The sequence below is a fragment of the Sinohyriopsis cumingii genome, chromosome 10, assembly GCF_028554795.1.
Source record: "Sinohyriopsis cumingii isolate HCF-2022 chromosome 10, ASM2855479v2, whole genome shotgun sequence".
Classification (NCBI taxonomy): Eukaryota; Metazoa; Mollusca; class Bivalvia; order Unionida; family Unionidae; genus Sinohyriopsis; species Sinohyriopsis cumingii.
In genome coordinates, this window is record NC_142970.1 from 122,781,159 (window position 1) to 122,799,353 (window position 18,195).

Genomic DNA, 18,195 nt, shown 5'->3' on the forward strand with positions numbered 1-18,195 from the left:
GCTTTATCTCATACCAAAGCTGGTCAAGCCTGAGACTCGAACCTACATGGACAGAAGTGAGATGCTAGTGATCTGCACAGGTGAGTGCCTTAGACCACTCAGCAATCCACAGTCGCAGGGTGAAAAGAATGACACTAAAACTCAAATGAGCAATTACCAGCATACATGTGTTTACAGATGCTACAAGATATTCAATCAGTACTGTAACACATTGTGTTGATAATATTGTGTAGATTTCAGCATTGTTACACATTGTGTTGACAATATTATGTATATTTTAGCATTGTAACACACTGTGTTGACATTATTGTGCACATTTCAGCACTGTTACACATTGTGTTGACAATACTGTGTACATTTCAGGATTGTTACACATTGTGCCGACAATTTGTACATGTCAGCACTGTTACACATTGTGCTGTCAGCATCACCTGCTAGTAAAAAATAAAAGCTTCACATTCCCACAGGGAAACTGTCATAAACTTGAAACTGGATTATATATGACAGTTAATCTAGCAGAGATTAAAAATGGATATACATGTATATGCAAATACTTTGATGGCACTGAATATCCATACTCTTGAATTATAGAGTCAAATTTGATAATTTACAAGATTTTTTCTCCTCAAACAGGACAGACTTACTCCCAGGTAAAACTTTAAAATGCTTGACCTGTGTTATAATTCTACCAGTTTTGGAAGCTTGAATCACAAGAAACATTGCCCTATAATACTGACTGGTTTGGGAAGCTTGAGTCACAAGAAACCTGCCCTGTAATACTGACTGGTTCTGGAAGCTTGAGTCAAAAAAAAACCTACCCTATAATACTGACTGGTTTTGGAAGCTTGAGTCACAAGAAACCTGCCCAGTAATACTGACTGGTTATGGAAGCTTGAGTCACAAGAAACCCTGCCATATAATACTGACTGGTTTTGGAAGCTTGAGTCACAAGAAACCCTGCCCTAAAATACTGACTGGTTTTTGAAGCCATTCAAGTGGAATAATCAATATGGATTTCTTTTGTCTCAAAATATACCTTAGTTTGAGGCTCATCCAATTGCTTCTTTGCAACAATTTGCTTCTGACCTTTCACCTTGGTGGCTTCAGCACCTAGAAAATAAACAGATGATGGTATTGTCTTTCAAAACTGTTTGAATGTTTCATTTTACATTTAGTGAAAGTGTCAACAAGATTGTCACGTTTACCCCGACCCAGAGTAGCCCAAGTTTGAAGCATGTATAATCAAGGTAATTCTGACAAGCCATTGTTTGATGCTAAACATTGCCGAAGGCTAGCACTAATCCATTACGTAAGATTGCCGTGGCTAGAAGTGTAGAGCCAGACTTAGGAGTTGCGAGGATGCAAATTATCACCTAGATGTGGAAATGTTTGTCTAGATCAAAGGAAGTTGCCCGAAGAAGTGGGAGTGTATTAACTTTTTCCCTGCAGACAGACAGCCAGGTTGAACTTGCCGCTAAGACGATTGGACAGGGTCACAGTGCCAACTAATCAGAATCGTGATAGGGGAGATCCCCTGATTTGGGTAGAATGATATCTCCACGTCTTCCGGCAAGAATTAGTTCACTAAGAGAAATTACCCAGAGGAGGTTAGCGTTACTCCGAATAGCCACTCGTTATTGGCGGCAAAATCTTAGAACAGGAAATTCTAAGTACAGACAGCTTCAAATAAGGAAGCTTTGAGGGACAGACCAGTTACAGTTTGGTCCCATAGTCTCAGAGAGACGGAGGAAAGGAGAAGAAAGGAGAGAAGTCAGGAGAAGTTGAAGTCTAGGAGGAAAAGAGGAGAGTCGAGAGGGAAATGGAGTCGAAGGAAGTGTTGGAGGAACGGAAGGAAAGAAGGAATTAGCAGGAAAGAAAGAGAACAATAGACGCAAGGACAGGGGGAAAATCGAACCCACACTGTAAATCACGGGATCAATTAGGCTGTCACTTGGTCGAGGGAAAGACAGGTGATTGAAAGTTTATCGTTTTAAATTATCGAATTTATTAAATTGTTATTGATTGAATTTCATCTTCGTGTTCTCTATAATTTAGCCATCGGCATTACTGACTGGGGGCTCAGAGCTGTAAATCTACCTCGTCACTACTTTAACTTTCTAACCTCACGAGCCAGGGTGGAACTTTCATCATAATTTAAGTAATATATAATGGAAGAACCCCACCCCAATGCATGCAAATGTCACAAAGATAAATCAAAATTAGCACAGAATGATCATGGGAGCAGATTTCAAATTGCACATGTTAAAATCATCTTGTTAATTTGTTAAAGAGAAGAAGGTAATTTCCGCTTCATGGACAGAAAAAGTGCTTATCAACCCAGCAGTTGTCTTGGATCTGCAAGCAAGTGCAATGTGATGGATTTGATAGTCATCTCCATTCCTACACTCGTATTTGTTCCAGAAAAGATTTTTCCTTGCAGTAGGCAATTTCATTATTTCTTATGTTTTGAAACATGGGACGTTCATCGAATGACACAGCCTGAAATGACCTAAAATACGGAGTGAAAATATCTGAAAAATAAACGTTAGTCTGAGAATGGCATATGCGTAATCTGTGTGTGTGTGTGATTAGGATTTTTAATGTAGCTTTAAAACAATTTCAGTCATATCGCTGTGATGTCTGCAGTGTGGCTGTTTATAGTGATGCCTAGCACTGGGGCATCATGTAACAGACATGTAGCATTATGTCCCACCCAGCCATATTATCCTGACACCAGGCTGACCAGTTCTAACACTAACCTGTTAATGCTGAGCGCCAAGCGTGGCAACTGTTAGTACCATTTTGTGTAAGTCTTTGGTATGGCTTAGCCGGGGTTCAAACCCATGACCTCCCTCTAACCACTAGGCTAAATGGTGGAGGATGAACCCGGGAAAACCCTAGAAAGAACCACCAACCCATAAGAAGCTACTGGCAAGCTTTCTCGCATACCCCATTGACTGAACCCGAGACTCGAACCCTCACAGACAGAGGTGAGATGGCAATGATCTGTAATGGTGAGCATTGTAGACCACTTGGCCACTAGCGGCCCCATTAAGCATACTGTGCATTGTGAATTATATTGATATGCAGCACAGGCCTATCGATTCATCCTAGTTATTTTATGCTCACTTGAAATTACCTTTCAGTTTCACCTGCATGAATTGCATTATCATTCTCTAAAGTCATTTGCCCCAGAGAACAACTGTTTCTCCAAATCAATGGAACTCTCAACACAGACATGGCAATTACCATGTGATTTAAGGTTACAAGACTCGCATACACTAATTTTAATGAAAATGTTTGTGATGTTTCCACCTAAAGTGTTTAAGTTCCACTACTAAGCATTCCAGTTATTGGATATTCATGTGAAGTGATGATTACTGGATTTTTGAAATTGCAGATTCAATGTACTTATGATATTTGGATAATATGATCTGGAACTGAAGACAAATTGTATTTAGAGTCAGAATCGCATCAGATAATAAGAAACATTAACTCATTTGATTTATTTTACTACATAAAAATGTTGTGGTTGGATAATTTTCTGTCAGTTGGATATCATTTACATTATCACAAGCTAAATCTTGCTTTAGTGTTCTTAGTGAAATCCCAGTGTAAGTACAAATGTCAATTTAGGAAAAGCGGTCACAACTATTTTCATGATAGCCTTCAAAGTGGCCATTTATGGGGTTCTATCAACATCATTGCAAAGAGAAACATCTATATACTATAAGCAAGAAGAACTTTCTTTACAATTAATAACACAGCCCTTCATTTGTCATAAGCAGCTTTTACGCAATTTGTCCATTTTCTCGGGCAGTGATATTTTAATATTTTTAGTTAGTAATATCTAAATACAGGAAGAAGTGTTTTGAGAAAATCATGTTAATATAACCATCCTAAAAAGGTAACAAGAATATTTTCAAGGTGTTAATAAGACCATCGCGATAAAAGAACAAGATTTTCAAGGTGTTAACAAGACCATCCCTAAAAGAGAACAAAAAGATTTTCAAGGTATGAACAAGACCATCCCTAAAAGAGAACAAGAGGATTTTCAAGGTGTTAACAAGACCATCCCTAAAATAGAACAACAAGATTTTCAAGGTGTTAACAAGACCATCCCTAAAAGAGAACACCAAGATTTTCAAGGTATGAACAAGACCATAACTAAAAGAGAACAAAAAGATTGTCAAGGTGTTAACAAGACCATCCCTTAAAGGATCCTTAAACAGTAATGAGTAATATGATTTTCAAAATGGGTACCATGGGCATTGTGTTCAAGGTATGATTGGCACCAATTTAATTTATAATCATGAAACAGTAGTCTTGTAATAAAACACCTATGTCACTGTAACTATCCATTAAGAAGTAGATATAACTGTGCTCGTGGAGTGATTGGCACCAATTTAATTTATGACCATAAAACACTAGTCTTGTAATAAAACCCATGTGTCACTGTAACTATATGTTAAGAAGAAATAGATATAACCAGATTTTCAAACTGTCTACCATAGTGAATGCAAATTGTTACCCCCTCCTTGAAACATATTGTTGCCTGAAAAAAGTTTATAACGTTCTCCAAACACTAACATGACACCATGGTACATGGCTTTCTTCATCCACCAATGGCACACCATTATACATGACTTATTCCAAACACCAATTTGACACCATGTAACATGACTTTCTCCAGACACTAATTTGACACCATGGTACATTCTCATGAAGGCTACCACAATATCATTCTGATGGAGTCTACCACAATATCATTCTGATGGAGTCTACCAAAATATCATTCGCATGAAGGCTACCACATTATCATTCTGATGGAGTCCACCAAAATATCATTCTCATGAAGGCTACCACATTATCATTCTGATGGAGTCTACCAAAATATCATTCTCATGAAGGCTACCACATTATCATTCTGATGGAGTCTACCAAAATATCATTCTCATGAAGGCTACCACAATATCATTCTGATGGAGTCTACCACATTATCATTCAGATAAATGCTACCATAGTATCATTCTGATAAAGAATGTGAATAACTAGACAGGCAACACAATAAGCTGGTTCATTATTTAGCCATTTAGCAATGTCAGATATGCCAGTTAGTACTTCCCATGAAACATGTTGATGGACACTGGCGTTATCATCTGTGCACCTGTGTTATACCAACTAGTTTACCTATGACACCTGCTGACAATTTTGTCATTGCCTATGTACTTACCTGTCTAATAACAAATTTAAAAGTTTTTATCTTCTTAACATACCTTTCTTTATGAAAATGCCTCTGGTCCGTTTCAGAAATTTAGGTTGCTTTTTAGAAAGGGCAGGTTCGGATGCTGCAGTTGGGACCTGTTTAATCTGTTCCTCCTTCCTTGCCTATAAATATGTTTACAAAAGAATGCAAACATTCAACTAAAAATGATGATGGAACAATTGAACATGTTAAAAATAGTGTTTTTAATGTTATTTTTACTTTAATATGAAATTGTCATGTGACCCAATTCAACCGTTCCTTTTAATTTCCCCAAAATTATCCATTTATGAGATGTAGGACACACAAAGCAAGACGCCTACATCTTTCAAGTGCACCAATACTCAAAGCATTTCCTGAAAATGTTTAATGTGAAGCTAGTAATCACACAAGATAACCCTCACAAAACCTAGAATCACTTAACCCAGTAATCATGCAGCCTAGTGTTCACAAATCACAAGCTAGTACTCACATCACAGAAGCTAGTAATCACACAAGCTAGCACTCACAAAACCGAGTAATCACACACGTTGGCACTCACAAAACCTAGTAATCATACAACCTAGTACTCACATCACATAAGCTAGTAATTTTATAAGCTAGTACTCACATCACACAAACTAGTATTACACAAGCCAATACTCACATTACTCAAGTCAGTAATCAAACAGGCAAGTAATTACAAGTAACCACACACACAAGCTAGTAATTCGCACAAGCTAGTACTCACATCACAAAAGCTAGTAATTACACAAGTGAGTAATCACACAAGGTAATAATCATATAAGGTAGACAGTCACACAAGCTAGGCATCACACAAACGTGCAATCATACAAGCTATTAATCACATAAGCTAGTAATAACACAAACAAGTAATCACACAAGTTGGATGTAATTTCTAAAGTAAATCAACCTTGGGAAGTAAATACATCAGCTTGCCAAACTAGATTGGAAGCCATAAAACCAGACATACTGCAGTAACAATGCTAATGATATAGGCTGTTGCCTTGAGCATTAATGATCCACAACTATACAAGTTCCAAGCTAGCATACCATACACATAATGCAAAACACATTGGAATATGAGTCATTCATGGCATCATATACCTTTCTCCAGTTCAAATATTAAATCTGGGATTGTCAGTGATTCAATCGATTCAAGACTACATTTAACAATTAGTGACTCAAAATTCTCAAGAAAAACCAAAGGCAACTGTACTTCCAAAAACATAATCACGTACCAGTCAATAAAATTTAACAATTAGGGACTCAAAATCTACATGTAAAACCAAAGGCAATTAAACATCTATAAACAGAAACACGTGCCAGTCAGTGAAAGTTAACAATTAGTGACTCAAAATCTACATGTAAAACCAAATTCAATTATACTTCCATAAACAAAAACACGTGTCAGTCAGTTAAATTTAACAATTAGGGACTCAAAATCTACATGTACAACCAAATTCAATTATACTTCCATAAACAAAAACACGTGCCAGTCAGTAAATATTAACAATTAGTGACTCACAATCCACATGTAAAACCAAAGGCAAGTATACTTTCATAAACAGAAACATGTGCCAGTTAGTAAAACTTAGCAATGAAGCTGTTTAATAATGTCTATCCAATTCGATGATTGCAAATGTGGTACTGGAAAATGGGTTGCATTTATGGGTGTGGCCTAGACATGTGCAACAAGGCCACCAAAAGGGTATTAAAAAAAAAAACGATAATGTGCAAACAATGGTAAAATCTGAAGAAGTATCAAATCCCACATTGGACATGGAAGCATGTCAGCAAAACGATATTCATCAATATTCATACCCAACTGAGGACCTTAATAAAACGATCAAATTAATAAAATTGTAACTGTATGATGAATCTTGGTATTTTCGCCCACATGGGTCTTTCAAAGTACTATGGTAGGCATCACTGGAAAAAGCAATAAACTAGTATATGGCACACCTGTATTGACTTGTATATATTTTGTATACTCAATGACAATGGGGGCACACCTGTGTTGACTTGTATATATTTTGTATGCTCAATGACAATGAAGGCTGTTGTTGTTGTTGTGGGGTTTAACGCCATTTTGCAGCACATGATAGGCTATACATGGCAGCCAGTATTAATGGTGGAGGAAGAACCAGAGAAAACCCCGGAAAGAACCACCGACCCACGAGAAGCTGCTGGCAAGCTTTCTCACATACCCACATTGGCTGAATCTTAGACTCGAACCGCCGCAGATAGAGGTGAGATGGCAGTGATCCGTAACGAAGAGCGCTTTAGACCACTCGGCCACTCGGGGCCCCCGACAATGGAGGCACACCTGTAGTAACTTGTATATATTTTGTATGCTTAATGACAATGGGGGCACACCTGTATTAACTTGTATATATTTAGTATGCTCAATGACAATGGGGGCACACCTGTATTAACTTGTATGGTGGTGCTAAACAGTTTCATATTTTGCATAGGGTTGGGATTTTAAAGAAAAAGAATTTCCCCAGCTTTCTTCACTCATTGTACTGGCTATTTAAAAAAGACCTTTAATTCTCTTTATTTTGATGTATGATTGATGGGTGTAATATAGGTTATAAAGTACACGGCTTGGCCTTACTCCAGATGTGCACCTTTCAAAAAAGTGCTAGCTCTACTTGGTCATTTTCACTTCCTGAAATTCAGAGGTAAATTGCATAAAAAAAGAGCCAATAACTTTTTTTACATTTTATATATTTGGTAATTCATTCATTGCACTTTCATAAGCTAGTATTGTCTAGTCTGGCAAAATTAATTTTCCCTATATCAATAACTGCTATGTATAGTGTACTTTAGACTAATTCAGACTGATTTTTCAACACAAGGGAGCATTCATTTTAGTTAGCAGCGTGTTTAAATCATGTACAATTTCCAAAAATACAATATCCAAAGAAATATCATCCACATTACATTAATGTAGCATAGAGGTATGCAACCATTCTCTTCATTGTCCATGTTCTAAATGCAAACAGCTTCACCTTACATATGTCACTCTCTCAAAAGTACATAAATAACTGGTGAGTCTCTCCTATATATTTGTATGCTCAATGACAATGGGTGCACACCTGTATTAATTTGTATATATTTGTACGCTCAATGACAATGGGGGCACACCTGTCATAATTTGTACATATTTTGTATGCTCGATTATAATGGAGACACATTTTGAAAAAAGTATCTGCATGATGAACATATCTTTGAGCGATTAACCAGTTTTGCTCTACACACACTCGTCCCTGAAGATTGATTGAAAATCATTACAACTTTACATTTTACGTTTTCTACCCCCATTATAGCTTGATACCAAATGAAATGATATGAATGTCTGTAGTAACGTCATGAATGGATTTTTTTTCCAAAAATGTACATAATGTGAATTACCAAACAGAGGTAATCTGAAAGAGGTAATGTCTGTTGGGGAACCTTCCAAACTATCTGACATTCAACATAATTTCAAAGACAAATGGCACAAAGTTATCTTTAAAAAAATGATCTTCAACAAGACCTACCATACATGTATGTAAAATAGTCATCGCTAATAATGATGGAGGTACTGCAGGACTAATTCGAAACTTAGCTTAATACCATAGCCAATGGTACAAAACTGTTCAGAGAAACTATACACTCATGTTCCAAGTTTGGCCAAAACTGAATGAAGATTATGGTTTTCAGGGTGGTATCAGGAATATCCAATCAAATGCAATATCACCTTAATAATATGCATGGATTTTGCTCATTGTTGAACTACATGTAATCTAATGGACACAAAACATACATATGACACACAACTTACACTTGACAAAACATTCACAATGACACACAACATACACATGACAGCCAACATACAAAGGACATATAACAGACATGACACACAATATATGCTGAATCAATCTTTTAAGATGAACCACACTGAGATTCAACACTTTTGTATTGTCTTTGTAGCCCGTATTGTAAGCATACATTTGCAAAACTTCCTTAATGCATGGTTCAAACTATGCCATAATGTTTTGTCCAAGAACCAATGTGAAAATCAAACTGAATGAAGTCAAAGAGTTTTAATGACATCATGTGACAGGGGCACTATGCATGATATCCAGCTACCTCATGTGGATTACGATAATAGTGGAATCGCTAGAATATGACGGAAAATCAAGCAGTACTTCCAATCATCACACAACGTAAAGTTAATGACTCAAAAGTAATTTTTGATTAACTTGTTTATGTACACTCTCTAATATTCAATGATTTTCAATGACCTAGGTAAAATATCAGTGACCTTGAATTAAGGTGTTCATTTTTCAATGACCTTTATTACCATGCAAAACCTTCTATAATTTATAAGTGTATGCATCTGATTTAATTGAATTTACCAAGTTTACTCAACAATATCAAAAATGTGTTTTATTTAATTCATTACTGTACCTGTACAGACCTTGATCACTGAAGCACAACATTCTAAGCTGAATTAAAATCGCGTATTAAATATGGCCTTGGGAACTGCAATAATTTAGTCAAATTCGAGCATGCCATACTGCAGTATTTTCACACAAATCCAATTGTTTTTTGCACCCCTCTACAAATTTCAAAATTAGAAGAAATCAAGGATATAAGAAAATGCACAAAACTTTATCATTTCATTGACTAATTTATAAGTTCTAACTTGACTGTCACCAGGAGATATCAAACACTGTCAACTTGTTAGCATTTAGAATCAAAGGCAAGTTATTTTTAGCAACAAGGTCACAATATTTGCTTGGGACTGTCTATGTTTTCAAGTAACATATGTGATGTAGTTCACTGTCTTTGAAAATTGCAATAATTCTGTATGTCCTGGATCTGCATCTCTTTAAACACATGTATGCTAAAGTTCCTCCTATTTATTTGTTCAATAAGTTTCGGAAGTACTAAAACTAGACATTGCAAATACTGGACTCAGACAACACTGTCTTTAATGAAATAGACAGTTCTAGAAATAAAAAAATGGACAAGCAGTCAGTGTGCTTGTTAGTATCGGGAGCTTCAGTTTCCAATTCACAGAGTTAATGTTATCCAATGAAATTATTTGTCTAGATTCTTGGGCATTTTTCAAGGTCAACTGAGTATTATCAAGTACCTTTTGGAGCTCGCTTAAATTTGATCACTATTGTTTGGTAACCAATAAAATTCAAGCAGTTTCCATTATTGTGCAAACCCTTGTGCATTCTTTTAAATATGCTACACAAAATTTGTCCTTCAGGATACATGAATGTTTAAACAACTTATCAAAATAACAGACGCATGAAATAACTGCACTATTTTTACCACAAAAAAGTTACAACTTTGTGCTGTGATGCAATGAAATAACTGTGTTAGACTTACCTTATAAAATTACAACTTTGTGCTTTGATGCAAGGAAATAATTGAATTAGACTTACCTTATACAATTATAACTTTGTGCTTTGTTGCAATGAAATAATTGTGTTAGACTGAAATTACAACTTGGTGCTTTGATGCAATGAAATAATTGTGTTAGACTGAAATTACAACTTGGTGCTTTGATGCAATGAAATAATTGCTTTAGATATACCTTATGAAGTTACAACTTGGTGCTTTCATGCAATGAAACAATTGTGTTAGACTTACCTTATGAAATTTCAACTTGGTGCTTTGATGCAATGGAAAAATTGTGTTAGACTTCTCTTATAAAATTACAAATTGGTGCTTTGATGCAATGGAATAATTGTGTTAGTCTTACATTATAAGGGGCCCCGAGTGTCCGAGTGGTCTAAAGCGCTCTCCGTTATGAATCATTGTCATCTCATCTCTGCGTGGGTTCGAGTCTCGGATTCAGCCACTTTGGGTATGTGAGAAAGCTTGCCAGTAGCTTCACGAGGGTCGGTGGTTATTTCCGGGGATTTCCTGGGTTCTTCCTCCACCATTAATACTGGCCACCATGTATAACCTATCATGTGCTAAACATAGCGTTAAACCCTACAACAACAACAACAACTTACATTATAAAATTTAAACTTCATACATTGAAGCAATACAATGACTATCATTCTTACCTGATGAAGTTACAAATTGATGCATTCCTGAGGAATTATACCATGTACACAATAAGGGACCAGTTCACACATTGAGGGAAAAGTGTTAATACTATAACTAACATTCAGTTTTTTAAAATGTTTTACCTGTGGAATAGCATCAGCATGTGTTCCCACTAAAATAACTGGAGGAGGGATAACATTATAAGATGGTGTATGATAATTCATGTTTTCTTTGTCTGGTGGTGAACAGGAATGTATGGAATTGAGCCAAACCTCAGCTAGCTCTGAAAAGTTCAGGAAAAAATATTTCAATAACAATCAGAGTCAAGACAAAACAATTTACTTTCTGACAAGTATGATATTTTATACAACAGTATTGACTTTATGAATAATCCAGTTCAAGACAGTTTCAAATGAATCTATGACAGAATACAATGTTTTAAGATGGTACAAGTGTTCATAAAGTGAAAAATTGTAATATTGCAGTCAAATTTAAAAATAAACAATGCCTGAATGGGTTTCAGGAAATAAGTGTCATCAATTAACCATGTGCTCATACAGTGTATGAGACCAGCATAAGGCTGAACTATAGTATCTCAACACTGTGGATTCTGGCTCAGCCACTCACACCCCTTGCAGAGGCCGAAAAGATGTCGTAAAACAGTCTCCCGTAGTACCCAATGTGTTGGTTGCTCCAAATAGTCAACGCATGATCCAACTCAACTGCACCAAAATGACCCGTTTCCTTGAAAAGCAAGGTTACAAGTAATTGTAAGCAAATAAACACTGCCTGAAACAGTTGAATGGTGGAGTCCTCTGTATGCATGCAATAGCTGGATGGCAAATTCAAAGGCTTACCAGTCCTGCATCAACCAACTGCTGATTGGGAAAATGTGTTGATCAATTGATCATTTTAGGTGTGCTGATATTTACAATGACGTAATTCGGTGACTGAAAGGCCCCCAGATGTACATGTTATTAGAGCACATCAAAATAGCATGACGGCAGCAAGTACAAAGACTTCGACTAGTTGCTGAGTATTGAGAAAATATGTTGACATTAACAATGACTGAATTCGAGGCAGAAAGACCCAGTGTTGTTCACATGGTCATTATGAGTACATCAAAATGAACAATTTAGCTTTCATTATTGTGTCAGTTTCATAGTGTAGCAAAATATGTAGTGTGTGTGACCTCGAAATCAACACACGGTGAGAGTTAGAACAAAATGCCATTTGCAAAATATGGATAAGTATTTTGGAGTTAAATGGCAAATTAATGAAGATTATAATGAGATTCAAAAGAGTGCTGAAGTTGCTTGAACTGATAGTTCGAATGAAACAGTAGTTAAGCGTAAGAAGGTGTGTGATGCCTGGCTTAGTGTTTGGAATAAAGCCGATCTTTGAATTGACAAACTTCAGTCTTACTCTAACAGACAAACTAGAGCTATATGTTAGAGGTGTAAAGAATTTGGGAAATTAAACTGAAAGACATGCACTTGTTCTTCATTTGGCCACTTCAGGTATGCCCGATATGCTAATGGAGACTGCAACTTGCCCATCATGCCTTGAATAAGAACGTGCCCAGAATGCCTTGAATAAGAACCTGCACAGCATGCTTTGAATGAGTACTTGCCCAGCATGCCCTGAATCAGAACTTGCCCATCATGCCTTGAACAAGTGCCTGCCCAGCATGCCTTGAATCAGTACTTGCCCATCATGCCTTGAATAAGAACATGTCCATCATGCCTTGAATGAGCACTTGCCCAGCATGTCTTGAATGAGTACCTGCCCAGCATGCCTTGAATCAGTCCTTGCCTAACATGCCTTGAATAAGAACCTGCCCATCATGCCTTGAATAAGAACCTGCCCATCATGCCTTGAATGAGCACTTGCCCAGCATGTCCTGAATCAGAACTTGCCCATCATGCCTAGAATGACTGCCTGCTCAGCATGCCTTGAATCAGTACTTGCCAATTATGCCTTGAATAAGAACCTGCCCATCATGCCTTGAAAAAGAACCTGCCCATCATGCCTTGAATGAGAACTAGCCCAGCATGTCTTGAATGAGTACCTGCCGAGCATGCCTTGAATGAATACTTGTCCAGCATGTCTTGAAAAGGTACTTGCCCAGCATGCTCTGAATCAGTACTTGCCCAGCATGCCCTGAAACAGAATCTGCACAGCATGCCTTGAATAAGAACCTGCACATCATGCCTTGAATGCGTACCTGAACAGCAAGACATGAATCAGTCCTTTCCTAACATGCCCTGAATCAGAACCTGCCCATCATGCCTTGAATCAGAACCAGTCCATCATGCCTTGAATGAGTACCTGCCAAACATGCCTTGAATCAGTCCCTGCCCATCACGCCTTGAATAAGAACCTGCCCATCATGCCTTGAATGAGCTTTTGCCCAGCACGTCTTGAATGAGTACCTGCCCAGCATGCCTTGAATGAGTACCTGTCCAACATGTCTTGAAAAGGTACTTGCCCAGCATGCTCTGAATCAGTACTTGCCCATCATGCCATTAATGATTACCTGCCCAGCATGCCTTGAATAAGAACCTGCCCATCATGCCCTGAATAAAAACCTGCCCAACATGCCTTGAATGAGTATCTGCCCAGCATGCCATGAATCAGTCCTTGCCTAACATGCCCTGAATCATAACCTGCCCATTATGATTTGAATCAGAACCAGTCCATCATGCATTGAATGAGTACCTGCCAGAAATGTCTTGAATCAGTCCCTGCCCATCATGCCTTGAAAAAGAACCTGCCCATCATGCCTTGAATAAGAACCTGCCCATCATGCCTTGAATAAGAACCTGTCCATTATGCCTTGAATGAGCATTTGACCGGCATGTCTTGAATGAGTACCTGCCCAGCATGCCTTGAACGAGTACCTGTCCAACATGTATTGAAAAGGTACTTGCCCAGCATGCTCTGAATCAGTACTTGCCCATCTTACCTTGAATGCTTACCTGCCCATCATGCCTTGAATCAGAACCTGCGCATCATGCCCTGAATCAGAACCTGCCCATCATGCCTTGAATGAGTGCCTGCCCAGCATGTCTTGAATTAGTACTTGTCCATCATGCCTTGAATAAGAACCTGCCCATCATGCCTTGAATGAGCACTTCTCCATCATGTTCTGAACCAAACCTTGCCCATCATGCCTTGAATGAGTACCTGTCCAGCATGTCTTGAATATGTACCTGCCCAGCATGCCTTGAATCAGAACCTGCCCATCATGCCTTGAATCAAAACCTCCCCATTATGCCTTGAATGATTACCTGCCCAGCATGCCTTGAATCAGAACCTACCCATCATGCCCTAAATCAGAACCTGCCCATCATGCCTTGAATGAGTACCTGCCCAGCATGCCTTGAATCAGTCCTTGCCTAACATGCCCTGAATCAGAACCTGCCCATCATGCCTTGAATCAGAACCAGTCCATCATGCCTTGAATGAGTACCTGCCCAACATGCCTTGAATCAGTCCATGCACATCATGCCTTGAATAAGAACCTGCCCATCATGCCTTGAAAAAGAACCTGCCCATCATGCCTTGAATGCGCACATGCCCAGCATGCCCTGAACCAGAACTTGCCCATCATGCATAGAATAAGTGCCTGCTCAGCATGCCTTGAATCAATACTTGCCCATCATGCCTTGAATAAGAACCTGCCCATCATGCCTTGAAAAAGAACCTGCCCATCATGCCTTGAATGAGTACCTGCCGAGCATGCCATGAATGAATAATTGTCCAGCATGTCTTGAAAAGGTACTTGCCCAGCATGCTCTGAATCAGTACTTGCCCAGCATGCCTTGAATGATTACCTGCGCAGCATGCCTTGAATCAGAACCTGCCCAGCATGCCTTGAATAAGAACCTGCACATCATGCCTTGAATGAGTACCTGCCCAGCAAGCCATGAATCAGTCCTTGTCTAGCATGCCCTGAATCAAAACCTGCCCATCATGCCTTGAATCAGAACCAGTCCATCATGCCTTGAATGAGTACCTGCCCATCATGTCTTGAATGAGTACCTGCTCAGCATGCCTTGAATGAGTTCCTGTCCAACATGTCTTGAAAAGGTACTTGCCCAGCATGCTCTGAATCAGTATTTGCCCATCATGCCTTGAATGATTACCTGCGCAGCATGCCTTGAATCAGAACCTGCCCAGCATGCCTTGAATAAGAACCTGCACATCATGCCTTGAATGAGTACCTGCCCAGCAAGCCATGAATCAGTCCTTGCCTAACATGCCCTGAATCAAAACCTGCCCATCATGCCTTGAATCAGAACCAGTCCACCATGCCTTGAATAAGAACCTGCCCATCATGCCTTGCATGAGCACTTGCCCAGCATGCCTTGAATGAGTACCTGCCCATCCTGCCTTGAATGAGTACCTGTTCAGCATATCTTGAAAAGGTACTTGCCCAGCATGCTCTGAATCAGTACTTGCCCATCATGCGTTGAATGATTACCTGCCCAGCATGCCTTGAATCAGAACCTGCCCATCATGCCCTGAATCAGAACCTGCCCATCATGCGTTGAATGATTACCTGCCCAGCATGCCTTGAATCAGAACCTGCCCATCATGCCCTGAATCAGAACCAGTCCATCATGCCTTGAATGAGTACCTGCCCAACATGCCTTGAATCAGTCCCTGCCCATCATCCCTTGAATAAGAACCTGCCCATCATGCCTTGAATGAGTACCTGTCCAGCATGTCTTGAAAAGGTACTTGTCCAGCATGCCCTGAATCAGAACATGCCCATCACGTCTTGAATGAGTACCTGCCCAGCATGCCCTGAATCAGAACCTGCCCATCATGCCTTCAATCAGAACCTTCTCATCATGCACTGAATGAGTACCTGCCAATCATGCCTCGAATCAGTCCCTGCGCAGCATGCCTTGAATCAGAACCTGCCCATCATGCCCTGAAACAGAACCTGCCCATCATGCCTTGAATGAGTACCTGCCCAGCATGCCTTGGATCAGTACATGCCTTAATTAATATCTGTCCAGCAGACCTCAACTCAGTACTTCCCCAGCATGCCCTGAATCAGTATTTCTCCAGCATGCCCCAAATCAGTACTCCCCCAGCATGCCCCAAATCAGTACTTCCCCAGCATGTCCTGAATCAGTATTTCCGCAGTATGCCCCAAATCTGTACTTCCCCAGCATGTCCTGAATCAGTATTTCCGCAGTATGCCCCAAATCAGTACTTCCCCAGCATGTCCTGCATTAGAACTTGCCCAGGCAGCATGCCCCAAATCAGTACAAACCCAGCATGTCCTGAATTATTACTTGCCAATCTTGCCCTGAATCAGCAATAGATATGATTGTCCTGAATATGTACTTGCCATTAAAAACTTTTCAGAGAAACAAGAGATAGGCTAGCCCTGAATCAGTATTGCCAACCTAGGCACAAATTGGAAAATTCAATAGGACATTAGGAATTCTGACTTGTCAGTTAGAACTGGGCATGTCAATTTTCAATCCCTGAATATACATTTGTAATACTGCAAGAGACTGCATTGTATCTGAGTAAAATTAAATTCTAGTAAAGAATGAAGTAATTTATTGTCACATAGCAGAAGCAGACCTGAACTCACCATGCACTCTGCACTTCATTATCCCCTTCTTGTCAAAGTAACACTCGTCTTCTACCAAATCATCTACGTGTCCACTGATATCTGAAACCAAGAGGTATATGGCACGTCTTGATAGGAACATTTGGTGCGTCGTGTAAAAGGCATACTGCCCTGCAAAGTCCCACATCGTCAAAGGTGCATATTTGCCTAGATCATGTTTTATTTTATCTGCATTCTTTTGCAACAATTGTAAAATTTCCCTGTTGGGATCATTCATGGGACTTTCACTGGAAACATTTTCTCCAGGCTCTGATCTAACCGTGGTGTGTGCTTCAGACTTTGGAAGATTTCTTGGAACTACAGAAGAAGGGAACCCTACATGTTGACTAGTTTTGACCAAGTCATGTTGAGGAGAATCATGGTATGGTTCTTCAGCAACATGGTCCCTTGCACTGATGTCAGTTACCTCCCCTTCATTAGGGGCTACAACCTGTTTGGCATTAGCAGCATCACTCTGCACTGGTTGTTTCTCAATGAGAACCTTGGCAAGCCGTTGCAGTCGATAATCCTGTTCTGAATCTGAAAATAAAAAGAGCAGTTAATACAAATGAATCATGTATTGTATCAGACAATCAAGCTGAAAATGTAACTGAAGTGTAAATTGCCAGTTAGGAACTAATTTTACCATCTCACCTAGATGCAAATTCTATACCACTAATTTAAGTACAGGTGTTGTAAACACTTTAATAAGAATCCAGAAATCCAGATTGATTTGCCTAGATATTTACACATATAAAGTCCATTGGGCAGATGGATCTTGTATAAACTTGTAATAATTCATAAAATCTTTCAACAAAATAATACCAAGAAGGTGCATTATGCAGGACTATTCAGGAAGTATAAACCTTTATTTTCGATATACCTATAATTATACCTGCACTAGCAATGGTATTTTGGAAAACACCATTGACAAGAAATATCTGTAAACTACTGAATTAGTTTTTTTAAATGTATACAAAATGTTCCCAAGAATATGACTAAATTGTTAAACAAACGTCTTCATCCTATAATCTAGATTAAATTTAAACACCTAATTATGCTACTTGCATTCCACTCCTATGTATGTTTGTAATTTTTCTGTGCAGCATCATAGACTGAAGACAATTGCAGTCAAGTGTAGTAAAGATCCAAAAATATGTTTACCCTGCACTGGTTTTAAACTTAGGGTAGGTGGAGAGGTAATTTTTATCATGATTATATA

General features: G+C 38.8%; 1 protein-coding gene across 1 annotated transcript in view; it reads right to left on the bottom strand.

Moving 5' to 3' along the window:
* LOC149791134 (uncharacterized) overlaps nt 1–18,195 on the bottom strand; it is a 58,147-nt gene that overhangs the window by 37,486 nt on the left and 2,466 nt on the right. Inside the window, exons 2-5 of the mRNA XM_089973289.1 lie at nt 16,956–17,513; nt 11,476–11,615; nt 5,277–5,388; nt 1,037–1,110 (exon numbers count right to left, since the gene is read on the bottom strand). Coding sequence (XP_089829415.1) covers nt 1,037–1,110; nt 5,277–5,388; nt 11,476–11,615; nt 16,956–17,513 — 884 coding nt within the window. The remainder of the gene's footprint in view (nt 1–1,036; nt 1,111–5,276; nt 5,389–11,475; nt 11,616–16,955; nt 17,514–18,195) is intronic.